This window comes from Sus scrofa, chromosome 15 (genome assembly GCF_054392235.1).
Source record: "Sus scrofa isolate SSC_HxYL_T2T_F1_AM1 chromosome 15, Sscrofa_HxYL_maternal_Yorkshire_Landrace_v2.0, whole genome shotgun sequence".
In the NCBI taxonomy this organism is placed as follows: Eukaryota; Metazoa; Chordata; class Mammalia; order Artiodactyla; family Suidae; genus Sus; species Sus scrofa.
In genome coordinates this window covers 91,191,768-91,215,507 of record NC_139397.1, presented here as the reverse complement: position 1 = coordinate 91,215,507, position 23,740 = coordinate 91,191,768, and the positions used below count along the sequence as shown (strand labels likewise).

At 40.4% G+C, this 23,740-nt stretch overlaps 1 protein-coding gene, 1 long non-coding RNA gene and 1 pseudogene across 14 annotated transcripts in view; 1 reads left to right on the top strand and 2 right to left on the bottom strand.

Annotated features, from left to right (window-relative positions):
* Positions 1 to 23,740, top strand: part of LOC106506278 (uncharacterized) — a 144,957-nt gene that overhangs the window by 35,649 nt on the left and 85,568 nt on the right. The window lies entirely within an intron of this gene.
* Positions 1 to 23,740, bottom strand: part of ERICH2 (glutamate rich 2) — an 89,486-nt gene that overhangs the window by 19,021 nt on the left and 46,725 nt on the right. For 5 of the 12 annotated variants that reach the window (XM_001925305.7, XM_084999464.1, XM_005671948.4 and 2 more), the window contains exons 1-2: positions 13,590 to 13,698; positions 174 to 210 (exon numbers count right to left, since the gene is read on the bottom strand). In XM_001925305.7, coding sequence (XP_001925340.4) covers positions 174 to 202 — 29 coding nt within the window. In that variant the 5' untranslated portion in view covers positions 203 to 210; positions 13,590 to 13,698. Of the gene's footprint in view, positions 1 to 173; positions 211 to 13,423; positions 13,699 to 23,740 lie in introns of those variants that run through there. The other 7 variants (XM_021075353.2, XM_021075354.2, XM_021075356.2 and 4 more) reach the window with 3 other exon arrangements.
* Positions 4,074 to 13,140, bottom strand: LOC146395970 (peptidyl-prolyl cis-trans isomerase FKBP1A-like; annotated as a pseudogene).

The window sequence follows — 23,740 nt, the reverse complement described above, 5'->3', positions numbered from 1 at the left end:
AAATGTCCTTTTATCTAAGTTACAATTGCTTTGACTGAAGCAAAAGCAAAGTGCTAATCCATGCATTTCTGGCCTTTCACATTTAATTGGGTGACAAATGATTGCATTATCTACTTCTAATTGCTCAAAACGCATGTGATAGATCAGATGCACAACCACAGACATCTTCTTACCCTGACATTGCTTCATTTGGCTCAATCATCACTTTTTCTGAAAGAGAAGAAAAAAAAAAATCAAGTCAGTATTTTATCAATAGTGATGTTCTTAATAGAAATGCCTGACTGGCAAATATTTAGGCATTGTTTGAATGACAGGCAGTATGATAAAGGATTTAATTGCTAAGTCTTTCAACCACACTCAATCATCTCAGTAGACTATCTTCTTAGAATTTAGGACAAAAGGATGGTCAAACATATTCTTTTAAAGTAGTAAATCATTTACCCTTTGGACCAAAGCACTAGCAATCTGCCATTCTGTCTATATTTTGGTGCCTAAAATAGAGGCAGAAATAACAACCAGCATTAATATTGTTTTACTTTGAGGTATCTGAAATAATTTATTCATAGCCTTTATATAAACATTGCTATTATCTAGGCTAAAATGTAATTTTAGCCTAAAGCCAATTATTCAAAAACTATATAAATTGATGGTAAAAGAGAAACCATGGCATATGGAGGTTCCCAGGCTAGGGGTCAAATTGGAGCTGTAGCTGCCAGGCTACACCACAGCCACAGCAACACCAGATCTGAGCTGTATCTTCGACCTACACCACAGCTCACAGCAACCCTGGATCCTTAACCCACTGAGCAAGGCCAGGGATTGAACCCACAGCCTCATGGTTCCTAGTCGGATTCACCAACCACTGAGCCACTCTTAACTTTATAGCACCTGTCTTGTCTAGATAATTCCTGCAAAAGCCCAAAATATTACTTCATAAGTCTTTAAACACTTGTATAAATTTAGAACATAACTAAAACAGAATGCAGAACTCAGTCTGTCAGCAGGGTAGTAAGCATGTGTTTTGTTTTTGTACTTAGCATTATTTTCATCCCAAGTGAAAGACATCATTCTTCTGGGTTATTAAATTAGGTTTTAAAAAGTCTAGAGAAATGAATCCTTCTCCCCATTTCACGTTGGAGTTTATATAAAAAGAGTTATAGGAATAATTCTGCATATTAGAAAAGTGATGTATTAAATTAGCCTCTAATTCTCTGTTACCTGTTTGGTTTTACCTAACTTAGACTCTAGATCTGGATCCAAAAAACAATCAATGGCAGGTTGAGAGTTCCCCTTTCCGACTGAGCTGACCAGAAACCATAAATTCAGCGTGGTACGTGTTCATAACACTGCCTTCCCTCCCCCACCCCCTTTAATAAAGCAAAACAACATGTAAACCAAACTACCTGCCACACTCCAGTTCATCTGTGCTATGAAAAACACCTTTATAGAGTGTATATTAGACAGAACAAGAAGTTTTTCCATGCTATTTCAGGATATGGTATTTTTAATAAAATACTATTTCAACAAATGCATTTAGAAATCAACCTTTGATTTTATCCAAAGATACTTGTGTTTTTTAAACACACAAGTCTTACCTTATAAATTCCTTTGGGCATTTCTTAATACTTATAAGTTACAATGTTTTCTCTGTGAATGTTAAACTTTTCATTTGTATATTTTGTTTCTTTTTGTCTTTTTTTAGGGCCCAACCCAAGGCATGTGGTGGTTTCCAGGCTAGGGGTCTCATCAGAGCTGTAGCCACTGGCCTACACCACAGCTCACAGCAATGCCAGATCCTTAACCCACTGAGCGAGGTCAGGGATCAAACTCACAACCTCATGGTTCCTAGTCGGATTCGTTAACCAATGAGCCACAACAGTAACTCCCTAAACTTGTTAAAGTTAGTCTCTATAGACTGATTTTTCCTATAACTTAACCCTTTATATATCTGGATAATTTTGTTCTGATCGTAAGAGAAAAATCAGCTCTTAAGGTTTTTCTATGTATGAGAGATGCTACACTTACATTTTTCATAAGTAATAATTCACTTGCCCTCGCCTCCTTGAACACTTGTTCCCACATCCCAAGCCAGGCTTCTAAAATTATTATTGGTAGTACAAACCTAGGGGTTTCTGGAATACATAATTCAGGGCCCAAACTGTAGATGATAAAAGAGAAGCTTCGATCTTTTGCATTAGGAGTTCCTGTGGTGGCACAGCTGTAATGAACCCTAGTATCTACACTACAAGGATGGCCTTGCTCAGTGGGTCAAGGATCTGGTGTTGCCGTGAGCTGTGGTGTAGGTTGCAGACATGGCTCAGATTCCGAGTTGCTGTGGCTCTGCTGTAGGCTGGCGGCCCGGAACCCCTAGCCTGGGAACTTCCATATGCTATGAGTGCGGCCCTAAAAATACAGTCTAAAGCTTTGTTTTCCAGGGAACCCAGATCAAGCCAGACATTACATATGTTATTAATTAGATTATCCCTCTGAGAAGATCACAGAAAGAGCTAAAGTCCATCAGAAAAGTAAGGCATCTTTTGGAGAGAAACAACTGCAGAAGACCAAACTGTAGGTAAAATGAAAGATTTTACTCCTGGTTCTCTAGGAAAGTGGAGCCCAGGACCCAAAACAATGCACTAATAAACTAAATAATGCCTTAACAAAAGAAATCTGAGGTGGCCTCTCCTGAGAGGTACTTTCATGCCACAGAATCCCACATCCTGTGGGTACCTATATGTACGGGTGGATGTCCCCTTTATATTCAGACCTTTCCTCTCCTTTCTAGCTCTAGGATCTTCAAAAAATTTTTAAGAAAAGCCAGCATAAAGCACTTTTATTGCAATTATAAAGCTTGAAACTCATATGTAGTGGGGGGGTGGCGGTTCAGGGGATAGGCAGCAGTTTCTTTCATTATTGGACAGCGAAGGAGTGAGAGGGGAGTAAGGAGGAGCCAGGAAACTCTGAGATCAGTATGGGGAGCTGAGCATCAAAAAACAGGAGATGCTCAGAGTTCCTGTCATGGCGCAGCAGAAGTGAACCTGACTAGGAATCATAAGGTTGTGGGTTCGATCCCTGGCCTTGCTCAGTGGATTAAGGATCCGGCATTGCTGTGAGCTGTAGTGTAGGTCACAGACGTGGCTCGGATCTGGCGTTGCTGTGGCTCTGGCATAGGCCAGTAGCTACAGCTCTGATTGGGCCCCTAGCCTGGGAACCTCCATATTCCGCAGGTGCGGCCCTAAAAGGACAAAAGACAGTAAATAAATAAATAAATAAAAACAGGAGATGCTGAAGCTGTGATGACATCATTTTCTTAAGACAACACTAAAGGATTTGTCACAATGGCTGGGCTTCCATGGGTGTTAAGTGTCTACAAACAGCACCTTCAATTTAAACTTTGATTAGAGTTCTTAAAATTTAGGAAGTGGAGCCTGGATAGCTGTGAGATTACAAAAGTCCTGAATTAATATCCATTAGAAAAACCACGGGATTAAAAAAAAAATGAAAAAAATAAGCCAGGCCATGAAAAAGGCTTCGGAGGTGCTGGCCCTGGGACAGATGCTTCTAGGGTCCAATATCTTAGTGAAACTGACCTTTCAAAAGGCAGAGAGGTTGCAGGGGTGGGGTGGGGAGGTGGAGGCAAAGGCTCTCCCCTTCCCACTTTAGTTTTTGGTAGGGCTTTTCATTCAATCCAAGGACATCAACTTGGAGAGTAATTTGGCCCTCAAAAGCACCTCAGATCTGCTATGGCTTTTCAGCACAGCAGCAGGCATGTTTAATAATAGATAAAAATTGCATTCAAAATAAAATGTACCCCCTCCACACACACACCAATTTCTATTCTCAAGTTAACCCATTACTTGTGCTGTTAACATTTGACTAATACTTAACTGGAAAGCTAGATCCAAAAGACTGAAACTCAATTTTCACCCCAAAATGGAAACAAACTAAAAATGAGTAACTTGAGGTTTATGGCATATAGTTCAGGTCAATACACATATGAGGGGAAAGGAGAAGAGCAAAACTAGTGACAGCACACATTCAGTCAGGGAAGGCATTTCTACAAAGAGTGGAATGGAACATCAGGAGAAGCTCGGCACATACTCGCACATGCACACTTGGAGGTGCCAGATCCCTCCATGGCACAGCCAAGAATGGGGAGCTCAGGGAGGAGGCCAGTCCCATCCTTCTAGTTTTAGAAGTTCCATATCAAAGATAAGAGTGGCATTTGATGCAGAGATGCCTGGGTGCCCAGTGGCACTGTGGGCACAATCTAGGGAGATAATCATCTTGGCTCTCTGACCAATACTCATCTGGGCAACCCCTTCTTCTGAGTCTCAGAACTGTTTGCCCAGCACAAACTTGAAGGGCGTGGTCTGTCCTGGGAGGAATCAAACTTCACCTCTTCAAGCATCCTTGCGTAGTGCGCCACACAGGTCTTCTTCGGGGAAGGTGCACCTGTCTTAGGGGGAGATGGTCTCCACTTGCACTCTGGCAGTGGCAGCAGGAGCCACTGGGAGGCCCAGGGGTGGCGTGGACTGAGAGTATACCTGGCTGCGTATCTGCAGCTTTGCCTGGTCCCTCCTCACAATGCCTGTGCATCTCTAGCTCCAGAATGTTTATGGATTGCTACTTCTACCCTTTTCCTGGATGAAATAACAGTGCATATAATTCTCCTCCCACTTTCACCTGGTAAGGAAAAACCTAGGATGTGCAGACCCCAGGCCTTGATGGAAACCCAGTCTCTGCTAGGTCTGGCTTCATCATTATCTAGGAAATGTTCATTCAATCTCCTTTTGTAAAACTGAATTCTTTGGGAAGCAGTACAGAGTGATATTCAAGAGTTGTGGCTCATCAGAAATAAACCCAATTACTCTATGACAAAGGAGGCAAGAATATACAATGGAGAAAGAACAGTGTCTTTGGCAAGTGGTGCTGGGAAAACTGTACAGCTACATGTAAATCAATGAAACTAGACTACTCCCTCAACACCATATACAGAAATAAACTCAAACTGGCTGAAAGACTTAAATATAAGATATGACAACATAAAACTCCTAAATGAGAACATGAGATAAAACATTCTCAGACATAAATCATAGCAATATTTTCTTAGACTCAAGACAAAAGAAATAAAAGCAAAAATGAACAAATGGTGCCTAACGAAAATTATAAGCTCTTGCACAGCAAAGGAAAACCACAAATAAAGTGAAGAGAATCTATGGAATGAGAGAAAATACCTGCAAACGATGCAATTGACAAAAGGTTAATTTCCAAAATGTACAAATAACTCATACAACTCAATTAAAACAAACAACCCAATCAAAAAATGGATAGAAGATCTAAATAGACATTTCTCCAAGAAGACATACAGATGGAGTTCCTGTCATGATGCAGCGGAAATGAATCTGACTAGGAACTATGAGGTTGCAGGTTTGAACCCTGGCCTCATTCAGTGGGTTAAGGATCCAGCGTTTCTGTGAGCTGTGGTGTAGGTCACAGATGCGGCTTGGATCAGGCGTTGCTGTGGCTGTGGTGTAGGCCAGCTGCTACAGCTCTGATTAGACCCCTAGCCTAGGAACCTCCATATGCTGCAGGTGCAACCCTAAAAAAGACAACAACAACAATAACAAAGAGATACAGATGGCCAATAAGCACATGAAAAGATGCTCAACATTATTAATTATTAGAGAAATGCAAATCAAAACCACAATGGAGGAATCACTTCACACTGGTCAGAATGATTATCATCAAAAAGTCTACAAATCATAAATGCTGGAGAGGGTGTGGAGAAAAGGGAACCTCCTACACTATTGGTAGGAATGTAAATTGTGCAGTCACTATGGAAAACAGTATGGAGATTCCTTTAAAATCTAAAAATAGAGCTACCATATGATCCAGTGATCCCACACCTGGGCATATATCCAGAGAAGATGAAAACTGTAATTTGAAAAGATACATGCCCCCCCAGTGTTTACAGCAGCACTATTTACAATAACAAACACATGGAAACAACCCAAGTGCCCATCAACAGATGACTGGTTTAAGAAGATGTGGTGTACATATGAAATGTTATTCAGCCATCGAAAAGAATGAAACATTGCCACTTGCAGCAACATGGATGGACCTAGAGATTATCGCATGAAGTGAAATCAATCAGAGGAAGTCAAATACATGTTATCACTTATATGTGGAATCTAAAAAATAATACAGTTGAATCTATATGCTAAACAGAAATAAGACTCACAGACATAGAAAACAAACTTAAGGTTACCGAAAGGGAAAGGTGGGGAGGGATAAATTAGGAATGTGGAATTAACAGATACAAACTGCTATAGGTGAAATAGCAAGGCAGGGGATCAGATCAAAATTGCAGAGGAATAGGGTGTGGAGCTCACCTTCTCCCACAAATACATCAAAAAAAATTTACATGTGAAAAAATTCCCACAGAATGCCTACTGAACGTAGGCAGAAGACCTCAGACTTCCAAAAGGGCAAGAAAATCTCCACCTAACTGGGTAGGACAGAAGGAAAAAGAAAAAAGAGAAAAGAGAGAAAAAGGAATCAGGAAGGGACCAGCATAAACATGATACCATAAAACTCCTAGAAGAGTACAATGTAGGCCAAACATTCTCTGACATAAATCATACAAATGTTTTCTTAGGTCAGACTCCCAAGGCAATAGAAATAAAAACAAAAATAAACAATTGGGACTTAAACTTAACAGGGTTTTGCACAGAAAAGAAAACAATAAAAAAAAATTGAAAAGACAAGCTATGGAATGGGAAAAATATTTGCAAATGATGCAGCTGACAAGGACTTAATCTCCAAAATATATAAACAACTCATACAGCTCAACAACAAAAAACCAAACAACCCAATTGAAAAATGGGCAGAAGACCTAAACAGACATTTCTCCAAAGAAGACATACAGATGGCCAGTAGGCACATGAAAAGATGCTCAACATTACTAACTATTAGAGAAATGCATATAAAAACTAAAATGAGGTACCACCTCACACAGGTCAGAATGGCCATCATTAAAAATTCTTTAGGAGTTCCCATTGTGGCTTAGTGGGTTAAAAAACCCGACTAGTATCCATGAGGATGTGGGTTCCATTGCTGGCCTAGATCAGTGGGTTAAAGATCCACATTGCAGCAAGCTGCAGCATATGTTGGAGGTGCAGCTTGGATCTGGAGTTGCTGTGGCTGTGGCATAGGCCAGCAGCTGCAGCTCCAATTTGACCCCTACCCTGGGAACTTTCATATGCAGCAGGTGTGGCCCTACAAAGAAAAAAAAAAAAAAAGATTCTACAATTAACAAATGCTGGGGAGGGTGTGGAGAAAAGTGAACCCTCCTACACTGTTGGTAGGAATGTAAGTTGGTACAACCACTATGGAAAACAATATGGAGGGAGTTCCTGCTGTGGCTCAGCAGGTTAAGAAACCAACTAGTATCCATGAAGATACAGGTTCAATCCCTGGCCTCACTCAGTGGGTTAAGGATTTGGCACCGCCACAAGTTGTGACATAGGTTGCTGATGCAGGTCTAATTCACCTCCAGCCCAGGAACTTCCATATGCTGCAAGTGTGGCTCTAGGGAAAAGAAAGAAAGAAAGAAAGCTGTATGAAGGTTCCTCAGAAAACTAAAAATAGAATTGCCATATGATCCAGCAATCCTACAACTAGACATATAGCCAGACTATAATTCAAAAAGATACAGGAGTCCCTGTATTCATAGAAGCACTATTCACAATAGCCACAACATGGAAACAACCTAAAGGTTCATCAACAAATGAATGCATAAAGGAGATATGGTACATATATACAATGGAACAAGGATGACAAAAAAAAAAAAAAGAGTGAAATAATGCCATTTGCAGCAACATAGAACTAGAGAATATCATACTAAGTGAAGTTAGGTCAGAAAGAGAAAGACACCATATGGTATCACTTATATGTGGAATCTAAAATATGGAACAAATGAGCCTATCTACAAAACAGAAACAAACCCTGAACGTAAGAGAATAGACTTGTGGTTGCCAAGGTGGAAGGAAGAGGAATAGACTGGGAGTTTGGGGTTAGTAGATGCAAACTATTACATTTAGAAAACGAAAAAACAAACAAAAAAAGCAAGGTCCTACTGTATAGCACAGAACTATATCCAGTCTCCTAGGACAGACCATGATGGAAAAGAATATCAGAAAGAATGTATGTATACATATAACAGTTGCTTTGCTGTAAAGCTGAAATTGGCACAACATTGTAAACCAACTATACTTAAAAAATTTTTTTTTTAAAAAAAGATAAGCAACAAGGACCTACAGGGAACTATATTCAGTATCTTCTAAAAATCTATAATGGAAAATGATCTGAAAAAAAGTAACTGAATCACTTTACTGTACACCTGAAACTAAGATCAACTACACAAACTTCAATAATTTTTTTTTTTTTAAAAAGAGTTGGAGTTCCCGTTGTGGCTCAGTGGTTAATGAATCTGACTAGGAACCATGAGTAAATAAATACAATACAAAAAAGATTTGGGGCTCTTGAGCTAAAGACACTGTTCACATTCCAGTTGCGATAGTCACTTCCCCTGTCAGCTTGGGTAAGTTACTTCACTTCTGTGGGCCTCAGTTCCTTCATCAGTAAGACAGTCCAATTTCATTGGCTCCTTATAAGGATTAATTAGCATGATTTGGGTAAAGTGTTCAGCACAGCGCCTGGCACACAGGAGAGATACGGCAGAAACAACTCGATCTTTTATCTAAGGAAAAACTGGGATGATGTCCTCTGGGGCTAAGATTGCTAGGGAAACAAAAAGGAGGCTTTACTGTGATTGAGACAAGCAAACTAGCCCTATGGACTTTTAATTAATTAATTAATTAACCACATAAGCCCCCAAATAAGAATACTTTCTTAGAAAGATGACTGACTCCAGGGAAAAAGCAGAGTAATTGAGAACACTGGTAAAGTTAAAATAAAGATGGATAATTGAGCGGAACAAGGTAAGCCATTGCATAGATAATATATATTTTTCAAATGACTATTAATATATAAAAATAAATCTCAAAAAAGAAACTGATAATATTGGTTGACTCTGGGGAGAAAAAGGGATGGCTTGCAGGACTCAGGTGGGAGGGAGTTTTTTACTTTATGTTCACTCTACCTCTTGAACTTTGAATAGGATAAATGTATTATCTATATTTTTTAAAAAACAAATACAATGTCCAATTTGCAATACCATCTGTATCCCTGTTTTTGTTTATCCACCTCTTATAGGCATGTGAGTGGTTATGCCTTGTGCTACTTCAGTGCTACCTGTTCAAACTGGGGGTCATGGTTTCCAGAAAGGACAGGACATAGGTGTACACCTTGTAGATTCATAAGGACTCATTATGTTTAGTGCTGACATCACAAGATTCATTTAATCAGCACTTTGAGTCTCTACCAAGTGTACCCACTGGCTCTTGGTACATAGCCAGACTCTTCTGATGTCTTTCAACAGTCCCAGTGGTAACAGGAACAACAGTTAGGCTGACTCCCAACTTTCATGTAATATTCAGTGTCAACAGAGCTGTCCCTGGACAAATTTCCAGTTCCAGAGTCCCGTTCTGAGGCCTGTTCTCTGGGTTTGCTATATTCCCCCAGGAATTATAATTTCTACAAATATCCCTAGAATAAGGTATCATCTGCTTACAGCTCATCCCTCTTACCTGGTTGCTAGATCCAGCCCTCCCGAATACTGCCACTGTTCTAGGACAGACCCAAAATGGTAATTCACCAGCTAACACAGTGGCTGGACCAAGGGTTGAGCCTGTGATCCAAGCTAAGTTTACAACAACTTTTCTCTGAGATTTTTCCATGTGGAACTGTCACAAAGATAGGAGAACATGAATGTGGAGCTCCCAGTAGCCATGGTTCTAAGTTTCAGGAAGAAAATGGCCTGAGAGTGAAGCAAAATATACAAAAGAATCAGGAATGAGAGATGAAAAGAGGAGGGAGGGAGAAGGACAGGGACTGAGGGATTGGAGTGATGGAGAGAGACAGATAGATACATCCCTGATGATATTTGACTCCCTGTTTCTAGCTCAAGCTCTGCTTTTACTCTGGGCCAGTTGATTTCTCTTTTTGACAAAACAAGCTGGAGTTGTTTTGTCATTGGGAATCAAAAGATGACCCATATGGCTCCTCCTCCATGAAATCAAAAGAGGCTAATGTACTTGCTATTAAGTAGTAAGTGCTACAACACTAGAATAAACAGAGGCCAGGAGAGCACGGAGTGAGAAGTGATCAATTTTACCTGCAAGGAGGCAAGGCTGCATCAGGCTGTACCGTGAAGGTGGCATTTATTTAACCAAGTCAGATCAAGTCAGTAGGTGGGAAGAGTAGTCCAGTGGTGTGTTAGAGAATGGCAAAATATGAAGCCTATCCTAGTGGCACGTCACTCCATCGCTCTGTAGTTATCTGCCTCCATATTGCTAATGTGCAGTTCCTTGACAGATTCTTTTCCTTCACCTACTTCTTGTACGTGCGGTCAAATTTTAAAAGTTATTGCATGTGTGAAGGATTTTAACCAGTAGGCAATGGAAAGCAAAACACAGCTTCGAAAAACAATCATACAATTAGATCTATCTTAGAAGAAAAAAATTTGGTGGAGGGTAAACCCGAGAGGCAACGGGAGGTAGAAAGACCAGTTAAGAGACTATTACAATTGTATAGAAGAGGGGTTGGCCAACCACCACCTATGGGCCAAATATGACTCACTGCCTACCTTATAAATGATATTTTATGGTAATAAAGACAAGCTCATCTATTTGTACATTCAACGGGAGCTTTCAATCTATAACAGCAGAGTTGAAAATTCTTGACAAAGACTGCATGGGCTACAGACCCTAAAATACGTATCACCTGGCCTTTTACAGAAAAAGTGTGTCAAAGCCTAGCCCGGGGAAAAAACAATGTACAAAGCTGGGAAGGTACACTTGGAACAAAAAGAGAGGTGGACCGAGAGTCAGCGGACACAGAAGTGAGGGAGAACAAAAGATTTTCATGGTTCTAGTTTGGATGACCAGGATGTGGACCAGGAGAGGAGCCCATTCTGGGGGTTAACGAATATGTTTTGGAATTTCTGAGTTGGAGACGCCTGTAGGTCATCTGAAATCAAGTGTTTTATTCCACTGAAAATAGTTAGAACTCAAGAGAAAAGACGATGTATGAGAGAGACTGAAAACGTGGGGATGGGTGGCATGGCCCATGTAGAATAAGAAAGGGCCAAGGATAGACTCCTGGGAAATACCAACATTTAAGAAGCAGCTAGAGGAGAAGAATCTACAATGCACATAAGCAATGCATGCATTTCCTTGAACAGAGTGGTGGAATGATCACACTACCAGTACAGAAGTTTCTGGAGAGCAGAAACTGGCTGCCACTCATGAGTGTGAGTGCACATTAAAGGTACTCATATATTTACTGATTGAATAAGATCACTGGAATGATATAAAGTAATTTAATTGGCTTAGAATGCTCTTATAATTAAAAGGAAAAGCAGATACAGATTTTTATTTATTTATTTTTTTTGCTGGGCCCGCAGCATGTGAAAGTTCCCAGGCCTGGGATTGAATCCAGGCCACTGCAGTGACAACGCCAGGTCCTTAACTTGTTGTGCCACAAGGAAACTCCTAGATTCATTTTTAAGGAAAAAATTGAAAAACTTACGTAGAAAGATAGGTAGTATTAACCAGAAGACAAATGTGTGAGAAAATGATTTGAAAAGACATTATTATGTGATTATATGTTTGAAAATATTCTGTGTATTATGTAAATGAAAATGTACTTTGGGCTTCAGGGAACAGGAGGGTGGGGGTTATCATGGGCTCATTTCCAAAAGAAAGGTCTTGGGTCTTAGCTTCTCAGCTACAGGAGCCTAGACTCTTGCTGGCAAGTTATAGAAACTGTGCTCAAGATAACTTAGGCTCAAATAGGGAATTGCTGGCTCACAGAATACCAGAGCAGAATACCCAAGCTGTGAGGAAGTCAGGACACAGTGGCTATAGCCCTCTTCAGGGAGAGGGGGAAGGACTTGGGTGGGAGTTTTCCCTTGCTCATCTCTGCTTCTCCCTGCATGTGGGTCTCATTCTTCTCTGTGATTGCAGACAGATTTGCTACACATGATGCAAAACATGGCTCCCAGCAACTCTTCAGTTTTATAGAGCTCTGGCCTTTAAGGAAAAATTGACTCTCTCCACAACTAAAAACCCAGCCAACAGCTTTATTAGTTCAGCTAGTTTTGCAGCAGAGTTATTGTGGGGGGTTAATATAAATAGCTAACAATAAATAATTACAGCACTGATATCCTACTCCAATTATAATTACTCCCAACTCTTCTTACTATTACTATTGTTATTACCTACAGCCTAGCAAGGACAGTGCTGAACCTGAACTCTAAGGAAGTCAGTTCTAAGTGCACAATTGGGCCTGGATGGGGCAATGAAGGGGGAGAGAACACTAAGATTGAGCTCAAATGGGGGTGGTGAATGTGGAGGTGGGAAGCTCTGGAATTCTGGAGCAGTAAAGTGGAACCCCCACGAAAGTGTTGGAATTCAGCTCTGGTTAAACTCTTAACATTTAAAGAGCAGTGCTATTGTTTGTCCTGAGATAAAACAAACAAAAAACTTCAATTAGAAAAAAAATTAACAAGATGGATTTGGGGATCACTGTATTTAGTTTTTAGGAGAACGAAACAAATCAAAAGACATTTTCGGTGTCTTTTCAAAAGCAACTTCCAGGGGTCTCTTGGGGTAAAAACAGTCACCAAATTCACCTCTGCCCTCTTGGAAGCCAGATGATCAGTTTGCAATTTTGTCACGGGTTAATTTAACTGCTACAGGTGCACAGTGTAAATAGTCAAAAGAAAACAAGTCAATTGAAAATCTCAGGTCAATTTCATTCATTTCAGAGAAGGCTGAAAACTAGATTTTAGAAGTGATCCATTGTCCAAGGCCCTCATATTACAGAAGATGAAAACAAGGCGGGGAGGTTAAATGATTTGTTCAAATTCACGGAAATGTTTATGGCCAAGCAAGTCGTCTAGCGAGTAATGACCTATTAATTACGGCCAGCTGAGTGCTCCCTATTGGCCATTAAGCTGTTCCTCTCCCCCAAAAAAGCAAAAGAAAGGGGAGGGGGTGCAGAGGACCGAGAGGAAGTAGCTGGAAGCCCTGGATGGAACTTGGCTATTTTTATTGTTTCTTGGCAGGGGTGGGGGGAGGGCGTTGGCACGTGTGAAATGGTAGGACAGAAAAAGGTGGTGTAGATACACCTGTCAGAACTGCCCGCATAGACACAAATATCCCTTTCTCAGTGCCCGAATGCAGCCAGAGGAGGAAGCCAAGTACGAGGTGCACCTCAGCCGCGGGGATCCTACCTTCTCGGGCGCCGCCTCCGCTGCGGTGGGGCCCCAGAACCCCAACCTGGTGTGGGTAAAAAAGTTTGTGGGTTCAGGCGCCGGGCCTCGGGGGACTCCAAAGTGAGGGCTGGGTCAGGTTGCTCGCGGGGGAGAGGGCAACCGTGGTCAGTGCGTCGTCTCTTACCCGTCTGTGGCTCTCGGAAGGTCTAACAGAGAAAGCTAGCTCCGCTCACTGCCCGCCGGGTTTTGGGGCATAGGAGCCGTGGACGCCGCGTCGCCAAGGAGACGAGACTGCGTGAAGCTGGAGCCTGGGACCAGGCGGAGGGGAGAGGAGGAAGGGGCGGGGCGAGCCCGGGACTGGCCCGAGAGGCGGGGCTGAGGGGCGCGGCAGGAGGGGGCGGAGCATGATCCTGGAGTCTTGGAAGGTGTGCAGCCATCAAGCCAGGCGCGAGAGAGCCTGGCGGTTGGAAGGGTTAGCGTCTCTCATTTGAGTCTGCACGTGCATCAGTTACTTAGAGAAGGGCAGGATGGAAGGGGATTGGAATTTCATTGTCCTTATCTGATCCTGTCCTTGGCGGGGAGAGCCGGGAATGGCCGCATTAGTGTTTTAAACATATGGAGTAAAAGATGTCTTGAGAGAATTGTCCCTGGAAGTGGAAGAACAAATGCCCTCTGCAGGACGTGGTCCCCTAAACTTGGGTCACCCACAGAAGATTATGGGTTTCTTGGGGGTCTCTGGATGCAAGTTTTCCCAGAGATCAGATTGGAATGATTAGAAGCAGGGACCCTCATCTCCCACTATTGGGGGCCAAGTCCTGGAATGTTAAATTGATATTTAAGCGGAAGGTTTTAGCACTTAAATAACTGCTTTGGTTACAGAGGGGGTGGACGAGAATTTCTATTAGAAAATTCTAATTGTCTCTCAGCCTTCTAAAAAGGAATTGGTTGTTTTTCTCCACTTTGGTTGAAGGGAATCACTAGGATGTGTTTGCTGTTAGGCAACGTGTTTTATTTTTTTATTATTTTTATTTTTTTATTTTTTGGTCTTTTTGCCTTTTCTAGGGCCACTCCTGTGGCATATGGAGGTTCCCAGGCTAGGGGTCTAACTGCCGGCCTACACCGCAGCCACAGCAACGACAGATCCTAGCCGCGTCTGTGACCTACACCACAGCTCACGGCAACTCCGGATCCTTAACCCACTGAGCCAGGGATCGAACCCACAACCTCATGGTTCCTAGTAGGATTTGTTAACCACTGAGCCACGACGGGAACTCCTAGGCAACGTGTTATAAAGGAGGCCCGTTTGTTGGAATCAAATGTGGATTTGAATTTCACCAAGCAGCCATATGATATGAGGTATAGTCACTCTTTAACCTCTTAGGTGCCCTCTGCGAATATGCCCCTTGGTAAATGGTTGTAAGCTTCCAATGACATAAAGTATATAGAGTTGTGACATGTAGAGATGCTTAAAAATGGAAATAAGTGGGCCATTTCAGGAACCAGGAGTATGCAGACATTCTGGGATTTTTTTTTTTTTTTTTTTTTTTTGAGATGGCAAATTTTTTTAAATTGTTATTTCCCCAGTACAATTTTTTTTTTCTCCAGTACAGCATGGTGACCCAGTTACACATACATGTACACATTCATTTTTCTCACATTATTTCTCTTAATCATCTGTTCACATTCACTCTAAATCTCCTAGGAGCCCTGGATAGTAGGAAAGAGGCAAAGGAAAAAAGGCAGAATGGAAGTTTTTCTAAAGAGTTCAATCAAGTTATTGATAAATACATCCCTAGTTTGATAAGGACATAGGAAACCACTACCTCCTGTATTTTAGCAACACCCAGTGTCTTAAGTTTGATTGAAGAATTTTTTTTTTCAGTAAAAACAAAGGAAAATTCATTATATTTCTTAATCAATACAATTTATTTATTTATTTATTTATGGCCACACCCACAACATGCAGAAGTTCCCCAGTCAGGGATGGAGCCTGCGCAACTGCAGCAGACCAAAGCCACAGTAGTAACAATGCCAGATCCTTAAACTGCAGAGCCAGGGGACTCCTGATCGATCCCTTTTAAAACGTTAGTTTTGATGAATTTGCCTAGTTCTCTTCTTACTCCTCTTCCTTGCAACGGAAGAGCTCAAGTCCATTTATAGAATGCAGTGTTTTCAGTATTTATTGTTCCTGAAAGAAGGGGCAAAAATGGTTTAATGATCTTGGAGAATAACATTGTTTTCTCCACATGCAAGAGTGGTTAAATAGATGTGGCTTCCACTTTGGGCCTCGGGGTCTTTAAGTGCAAAGTGGGGATGATAACACTACTTGCCAAGGTAGCTCAGAGCATGAATTGGGAGAAAATAAGTCCCTGACACAAAGCCTGGCACATGACAATTAATCAATAACGCTTAGCTATTATTATTCCTCCTACTATAATACTATGTTTATGAATAAAATTCCCTGTTTCCAGGGATTACAGATCATTAGGTAAATGCCTGGCCCAGGGCCTGTTTGAACTCATGTCGATTATTTTATGTCTCTCTCATTAAAAAATAAAACATTACATTTCATCTTGTGTGCATAACTTTAGACATAACTCACCTAAAATATTTTTTCTTTTTTAAAAATGTTGTATCTTCGTGAGAGGATGAATGTTCACTATACTTACTATGGTGATCATTTCATGCTATATGTAAGTGAAATCATTATGCTGTACTCCCTAAATTTTTACAGTGCTGTATGCCACTTATATCCCAATAAAACTAGAAGGAAAAAAAAGAAATCATGAGAGAGGGAGAGGCTGAGAGGGAGATCCTGTCCTTCACTACTGGTGTACAATTGCAGGTTTCTATGTCACTGTTCCTCCAACACTGAGTGAATTTGGCTAGTTCTCTGGCCCTAGACTTTTGGATACCTTGGAGCTTCACACCTGCAGACAGAGGACCAAGCAGTGTGGACATAAGTGATGTATTTTAACAGTGAATAGGAGTTCCTGTCATGGCTCAGTGGTTAACAAATCTGACTAGGAACCATGAGGTTGCAGGTTTGATCCCTGGCTTTGCTCAGTGGGTTAAGGATCTGGTGTTGCCGTGAGCTGTGGTGTAGGTCACAGACACGGCTTGGATCCCACATTGCTGTGGCTGTGGTGTAGGCCGGCGGCTATAGCTCCGATTTGACCCCTAGCCTGGGAACCTCCATATGCTGAGGGTGAGGCCCTAGAAAAGACAAAAAACAAAAACAGTGAATAAAAGGATGGTAAGCTAAAAATAAAAAAGTTAATTCACCTACCTCTATACCTTTTATATAGAAGTTATTTTTTGGTGTTATATTCAAAGGTAGAGCCCAGTTTAGCTCTAACTGGGGGCATTCATGCCACTGAATAAATTGAGCAAAAAAAAAAAAAAAAAAAAAAAAAAAAAAAGTCTGGTAAGGCTTTATTTTAACAAAGTGAAGGGGAAAGCCAAACGCATTTATACAAATATTGAATCCCCCCACAACAACTGTTTCATAAACTCCATTACCCTCCTCTTTAGGGCTATACCTGCAGCATACTAAGCCACAATGGGAATTACAAACTCCAGGGTTTTTAATGGCTAAATTTTTTTTTTTTTTTATTACAGATCTAATTGTTAGCAGAGCATTCTAAAAGTTTTTTTTTAACATTTGGTGTCTCCCCCCCCCCCCGCCCTTTTTTTTCTTGTCTTTTTTTTAAGGGCCAAACCTGCAGCATATGGAAGTTCCCAGGCTAGGGTTTGAACTGGAGCTTCAGCTGCCTGTCTGTGCCATAGCCACAGCAACGCAGGATCCAAGCTGCATCTGTGACCTATACCACAGCTCATGGCAACGCCGGATCCCTAACCCACTGAGCGAGGCCAGGGATTGAACCTGCATCCTCATGGATATTTGTTGGCTTCATTACTGCTGAGCCACGATGGGGACTCCTTAGTGTTTTTCTGATTACAAAAGTAATACATGCTCATGATAGACAATCTGCAACACACAGAGAAACACAAAGAAAAAAATAAAAACCACTTCGGTCAATAATTTTATTTTTCCTTCTAGCCTTTTTGTGTGCATGGATGTGTGAATAAAATTTGTATTAGTGTATGCATTGCTAGCATCGTTTTTTGCTTAACATTCTCTCTGGTGTCTTAATGTTTCCCCAATGTCTCTAATAAGTCTTCAAAAACATTTTTAGTGGGCATATATTTTATAATATGTATAAACCACAATTTATCCATAATTTATTGAATCAGTCTCCAATTTGGAAATTTCCAACCCTTCTCCTGTAATTCCTTCTTTCAAGATTATTGAGTGCTTACTTTCTATTAGACATTCTGTTAGGCATATGATTTACGTGGTGAACAGTAACTATAAAAATAAGGTTTTGATGAACATCTTTGTAAATAAATCTTTAATGGCATCTCTCATTCTTAGACTGAATTCCTAGGATTATGAAAACACAACTTCAAAAAGCAATTTTCCAGCTTCAAAGGCAAACTTAAGGAATAAAATTCTGAACTGTAAAATATTAACTTTTTGGAAAATTACCAACAACCGAATTAATATTTATTTTGTGCAAAGTGTGAACTTACCCAGAAGATGCTTTCTTGTTAGTGACTGAAACATCAAGGGTATTTGAAGTGTATTGACTTTGGCTTTTTCCTCTAATTCTTTCCAGGATTTGCAGGTTTTCTCAATAGTGTGAGACTGTTTGAAGTATATGCAAATTGCCCTACTTCCTCCTCTCACAGTTAAAATGTTAACTATTTTATTTCCAGCTTTCCTCTTGTAAACATAAGACTTTTCTACATTTCTCTCACTTACCTTCCTGTGTGAAACATTTTGTATCTTCATACTTTTAAACTTTTTAACTTTTTACCTGAAGACAGACATCTTTCCTCTAAACCTGTTTTAATATATATACATTTCTATAAGATACTGTATTTAACATATTCTGCAGTTTTGGTCAAGAAACATGTAAGTTAACTGATGTATTTAGGGAATTCCATTATAGAGATTATTAAGGGTAATAATCACACCCAAAAGACACACACAAACACACACCCTACCATTTCTTGACAATTAAAACATTCATATATAAGGTTGAACCATACAAAATTGCCATCTGTGGATTGAAAATGGTCAGTTAATAACAATTTTACACAGTTTTGTCTATGTAAATATTTCATTAACTAGTATATAATTTTTCAACTTTTTCCAAATAGTGAACTTCCTGATTATCACCCTAAGGATATCCTTTATTATTGCCCAAGATGGTGTTTGCTTTGACTTTCCTAAGTGTTGGAATCTAGTCAAAAGAATGCTGTAAAAGGTTTGTTTATTATTGCAGTGACAGTAGAGGGAGCCTGGAGCCAAAACATTGTTTTTTTAGGTCTTATGTAAATGTTGATTGTCTTCCAGTTCTTGTTGTGTAGATGAATTGAAATATTAGTATACAGGTGAAATAGCAATTTTTAAAAGTTGTTCGTATTTAATTACTTTAATAAGAGAGGAGGGAAAGGTTGGCTACCCTCCATCAGTCCGTGGAACCAACCTGAGTCCTATTGTTCTCTGTCATGCTGGAGACAGCACAGGCCACCAGGACAAATCTGTACTCCACAGAGTTCCTTCTTTCAATCCATACTGTGGATCAGCCCATTTCCATGAGCTTAATATCCTGATTCTTCTTGATTCTATCAGAACTTCCAAATATGTTACCATCTCCACGTGTATGTCTTAACCTTTGAGATTGTAGTTGTAGTTTAGTTGACTGTTTCCTCCAGACATGTAAAGAAGCACTTTGAGCCTGCCTTCAATTCACAGCCTTCTAGGAAGGTTTCTAATAAATTACGAATCCTTTGGCCGAGTGGGAAACTTTGTTAGCCTTGGAGATGTTGGCTTTTGCTGACCTCTCCTGGACCATCTTTAGCCCCAGTCCAAACTTCTGCTAATTCCACCTCCTACCCTCGTGTTACAAAGGGGTCCCCAAGGTGATGTCTCCACCATTGGTCACTCTAGGTAGTCTAGGGAGGGCTTCAAGTCCCTGAGATAACATGAGTCCCTAAACGGAGAGGTAAGCTGAAGAGCTTCCCTATGGTAAAACCTTATAGGAATCCACAGAATTTAGGTAGAATCAATTTGCTCTAGCAGGGTTTCCTAAACTGGTGTTAAAAACCAGTTTAAGAGGAAATTCTTTTGGTATGTTAATAACATCCAGAGGAAAAAAAAACATTCCCTAAGGAAATTAGGGTTTTTTGTTTGTTTGTTTTTTTGTTTTGTTTTGTTTTGTCTTTAACAGGGGTTTTGTTGTTGCTTTGCTTTTGTTTTTGTCTTGCTTAATTCAGGAAATCTCAAAGGTTTTACTATGCTAATATATGTTGTCAGTCTCTCAGAGGGAGATTTTAAATATATAGCCTTTCTCAAATTTGTTTGACTGGGAAATTTCTTTTCAAAGTGTTATTTGGGAAGTCTTAGCATCCTGAATGCTTCCTCTGTGATTTGGAAGATAGCTCCAAGTTAGAAAAATGTCTTTCCTCCCCAACTTAATTTGAAGTCAGCTAACCTAAAATTCTAATGGAAAGAGCAAACAAATTTGGGATTTTTAATCAACAATACATGGAAAGGAAGAGTGATATTGTAAAAACTAAATATGAGTGGAAGGATTTTTCATGAAAGCGGGAAAAGCATAAGCTGGGAAAAAGTATTGTTAGCGTGTAACCCTCCTTTTTTTTTTTTTTTGCCTGCTTTTTTCCTCTCAGTTAATAAACACACTTAAGTCAAACAGCCTTAAAACAAAACAAAATGAATGGAAAACAAAACACTTGGCCCTTGCAAAGTGCCCTCTTTCCCTCTTCTCTCTGTGCAATTCTCTTTATACCAGTCAGCATCCATCTTCTAATTCTGTCATCACCCAGTTTTGCTGAAACTGCGCTAGCAAAAGGTGCCAGATTCAATGGGACACCTTCTGGTTCCTGCCTTCCCAGAGCAGAGGCTACATTTGACGCAGTTACTTTTGAAACACTCGTCTTTTAGCTTTCATGCACCTCTTTCTCCCAGTTCTCCTAATTCATGGGTTTCTAACACACGGACCCTCTAAAACCCTTGGTGCACCCCAGGATCCCCTCCCCATCCCAGCCTACACCAACTCCCTGGTGAGCTCATTGGCACTAATGGCTTTATCACCTATATGCTGACTAGCCCTAAACTTTCCACGGGGCTTCAGGCTCATTTAATCGGACTACATGCTGAACAGGTACACTTAAATATCCCAGAAGCACCTCAAACTTCGTCTAAAACTGAACTTATCAATTTTCCCTTTGCCCTAAATGTCACTGAGTGATCACAACCTTCTTGTCATTAAATCCAATAGGAATTTTTCATTTCCTCTTATTTGACCTTTCAGCCATATCGGACACTGTTGGTATTCCCTCATTGACAGAACACTTCTTGGTTTCTGTGGGTCTGTTCCTTGTTGCTGTCACACTATACCTTCCTGATTTTCGTCCTCTCTCTAGCTTTTTTTTTTTTTTTTTTTTTTTTTTTTTGGCCAGGTTTTGTTTCTCTACATGAAATTTAAATATTAGAGTTTTTCAAGACCCTTCCTGGACTCCAGCATCAGTCTCTTGCTGCGTAACAAACCACTTCATAATTTAGTGGCTTAACCATGGCAAATATTTCATTTGTTCATGAGTCTGTGGATCAGCAAATTGGGTTTGGCTTGGAGGAGGGGTTCTGCTGCTCTTGCCTGTGGTAACTCAATGCAGCCATAGTCACCTGGGAGCAAACGGAGGCCTGGAAGATCTAACTGTACACTCATGTGTGGTGCTTAGTGATGGCTGCTACATGAATCTCTTTCTCATTGTCACTTACCCACAAGAAAGCTCATTGAGGCCCAACAAAGGGAGTTCCCATTGTGGCTCAGTGGTAATGAACCTGACTAGCATCCGTGAGGACATGGGCTCAAGCCCTGGCCTCGATAAGGGGGTTAAGGATTTGGTGTTGCCGTGAGCTGTGGTGTAGGTCACAGTCGCTGCTTGGATCTGGCATTGCTGTGGCTGTGGTGTAGGCCAGCAGTTGCAGCTCTGATTCGACCCCTAGCTTGGGAACTTCCATATGCCCTTAAAAAAAAAAAAAAAAAAAAAAAAAGCTTAACACGGCAATTTCAAGGGCAAGAATGAAAGCTGCGAGGTCTTTTGATACCTAGGCACAGATTCCCACATTACTTTCCTCTTTTCTATTAGTTGAAACAAGTCACAAGTCTGGTCCAGACTTAAGGGATCTAGAGAAATAAACTACACCTTTTAATGGCAGACAAAATCACATGGCAAAGTCATGCAAGCCAGGATGAGAAGAATATGTGGCCAGTTTTTTTTTTCACAATGTATTAGAACCCTTTTCACATCTTACCCTATATTCATGTTTCATAACAAAGTTCATCCATTCAATTAGCTCATTGTCCATGGATCACACTATCACAACTCCCTGATACATGTGCTCTTCTCAGACCTCACCTCTAAACTCACACAGCATGTGCCTCCTTGACCTTTTCACATGGGTATACCAAGGATATTTTAAGCTCAAGAGCTCAAAAGTATAGGAATGATTTTCCTCCATAAATGTTGTCCTCTTTCAGTGTTTCTCATCTTCATCAGTATAAGCCATGAGCAAGAAGCCTGGACAAATACTTCTTTTTCATTCCCCATTTTCATTCCAGAACTAAGTCATGTCAATTTTATATCCTGAATAATTCTCCACACCATGTACTTTTTCCCATTTCCAATTCTACCTCGTTAAACCAAGATACCAGCACCCTTTAATTGAATTACTGCCATAGTCTCCTAAGGCCACCATACCCACTCTTCTCTACTTTACCAAATCCATCCTCCAAGAGCTAGAGTGATCTTTTAGAATGTAATCTGAGAACTTTTTGCTCAAGATGACCAACTAGGTGGCACATCACCTCTTCCTGCCAATGCTTGTATTAATATAATATGAGAATAAAAAGGCTTTAAATCTACAACAAAGAGGATGGGGGTGGAGAGGTAACCAACAGATAGACAGGCCTTCGAGAGTATGATGAGGCAAGAGCTAAAATCTGTATAGAAATATACGACTGTGCACCATGATTACATTTCCTTTTTTGAACAATCTTTTTTTTTTTCTGTTTCTGTTGTTCATTGTGCTGCATCACATCTTTAAATTCTCAAAACTGCTTGCCTGGTTAAATCCACCACCATGGTTAAATCCAGTTCTCTACCTTCTTCCTGCTGGTATCAGCCCAGCAGACTGTGGCTAATGGAAAACACATGACCAGTTGCATTTTAAATTCATTATGGATAACCTCAAGGGGGTCCTCAGTGCTGCCCTACCATCCTGACACATAGCCTTAGTCCATCTGCTCTCCAGTGGTCTTCAAACTGTGCTTGCTTTCCAAGAAGAAAATAGTTAAGGGAATCTGCTCCTGGATCCTCAACATCTATCCTTCCTAACAGATTTCTGCTTCTCCTCTCGCTTTACAAAAGAAAGGCTACCTCTCACCCAACTCAAGTCTCAGAGGTGGTCCCCATGCTGTTCGCCTCCTAGGCCAAGCCAAAGGGTAGTGACTTTTTGTGATAGATCGAGTCCTCATAAACATGATGATCTGTCTTCCTCTGTTCTAAGTATTTTTCAGTTAAACTGAAACCAGTGTTAGAAATAGGTTGTTTTGACCCACACTGAAATGTTTTCAGTGATTCATCATGGAGTGAGGTGGTGGAAGTGATGACAGTTTTTGTTGAAAGACCTAGTCGCTTCCACCCCCAGTCTATTGTCAAGATCATAGAGTAGCCTTGGGGTAAGTCCAGGAGAACAAAAAGGATTGGTGAAAAATACTGAATGCTAAAAATGGCTTTTGAAACGTATTTAATATCCTGTGATAAACCACAATGGAAAATAATATGAAAAAATATATAAATGTATATATAATTGCATTACTTTGTTGTATAGCTGAAATTAATATGACATTGTAAATCAACTATAATTCAATAAAGTTTTTAAAAATGTATTTAAATATTGGCAAATCTCTTTAACTACTCTCGGAATTCATTCTTAGGGCCATGACATTAGCTAGAAAGAAAAAATTTGAGCAGCAGATCAGTGTAAATTAATAACACTGATTATTTACAGTATAAGTGGAATGATTTCTGGGACTGCTAATTTTTATTTATTATTTTTTACTTTTTTTTTGTCTTTTCATCTTTTGGGGCCTCACTGGTGGCATATGGAGATTCCCAGGCTAGGGTCGAATCAGAGCTGTAGCCACTGGCCTACGCGACAGCCATAGCAACGCCAGA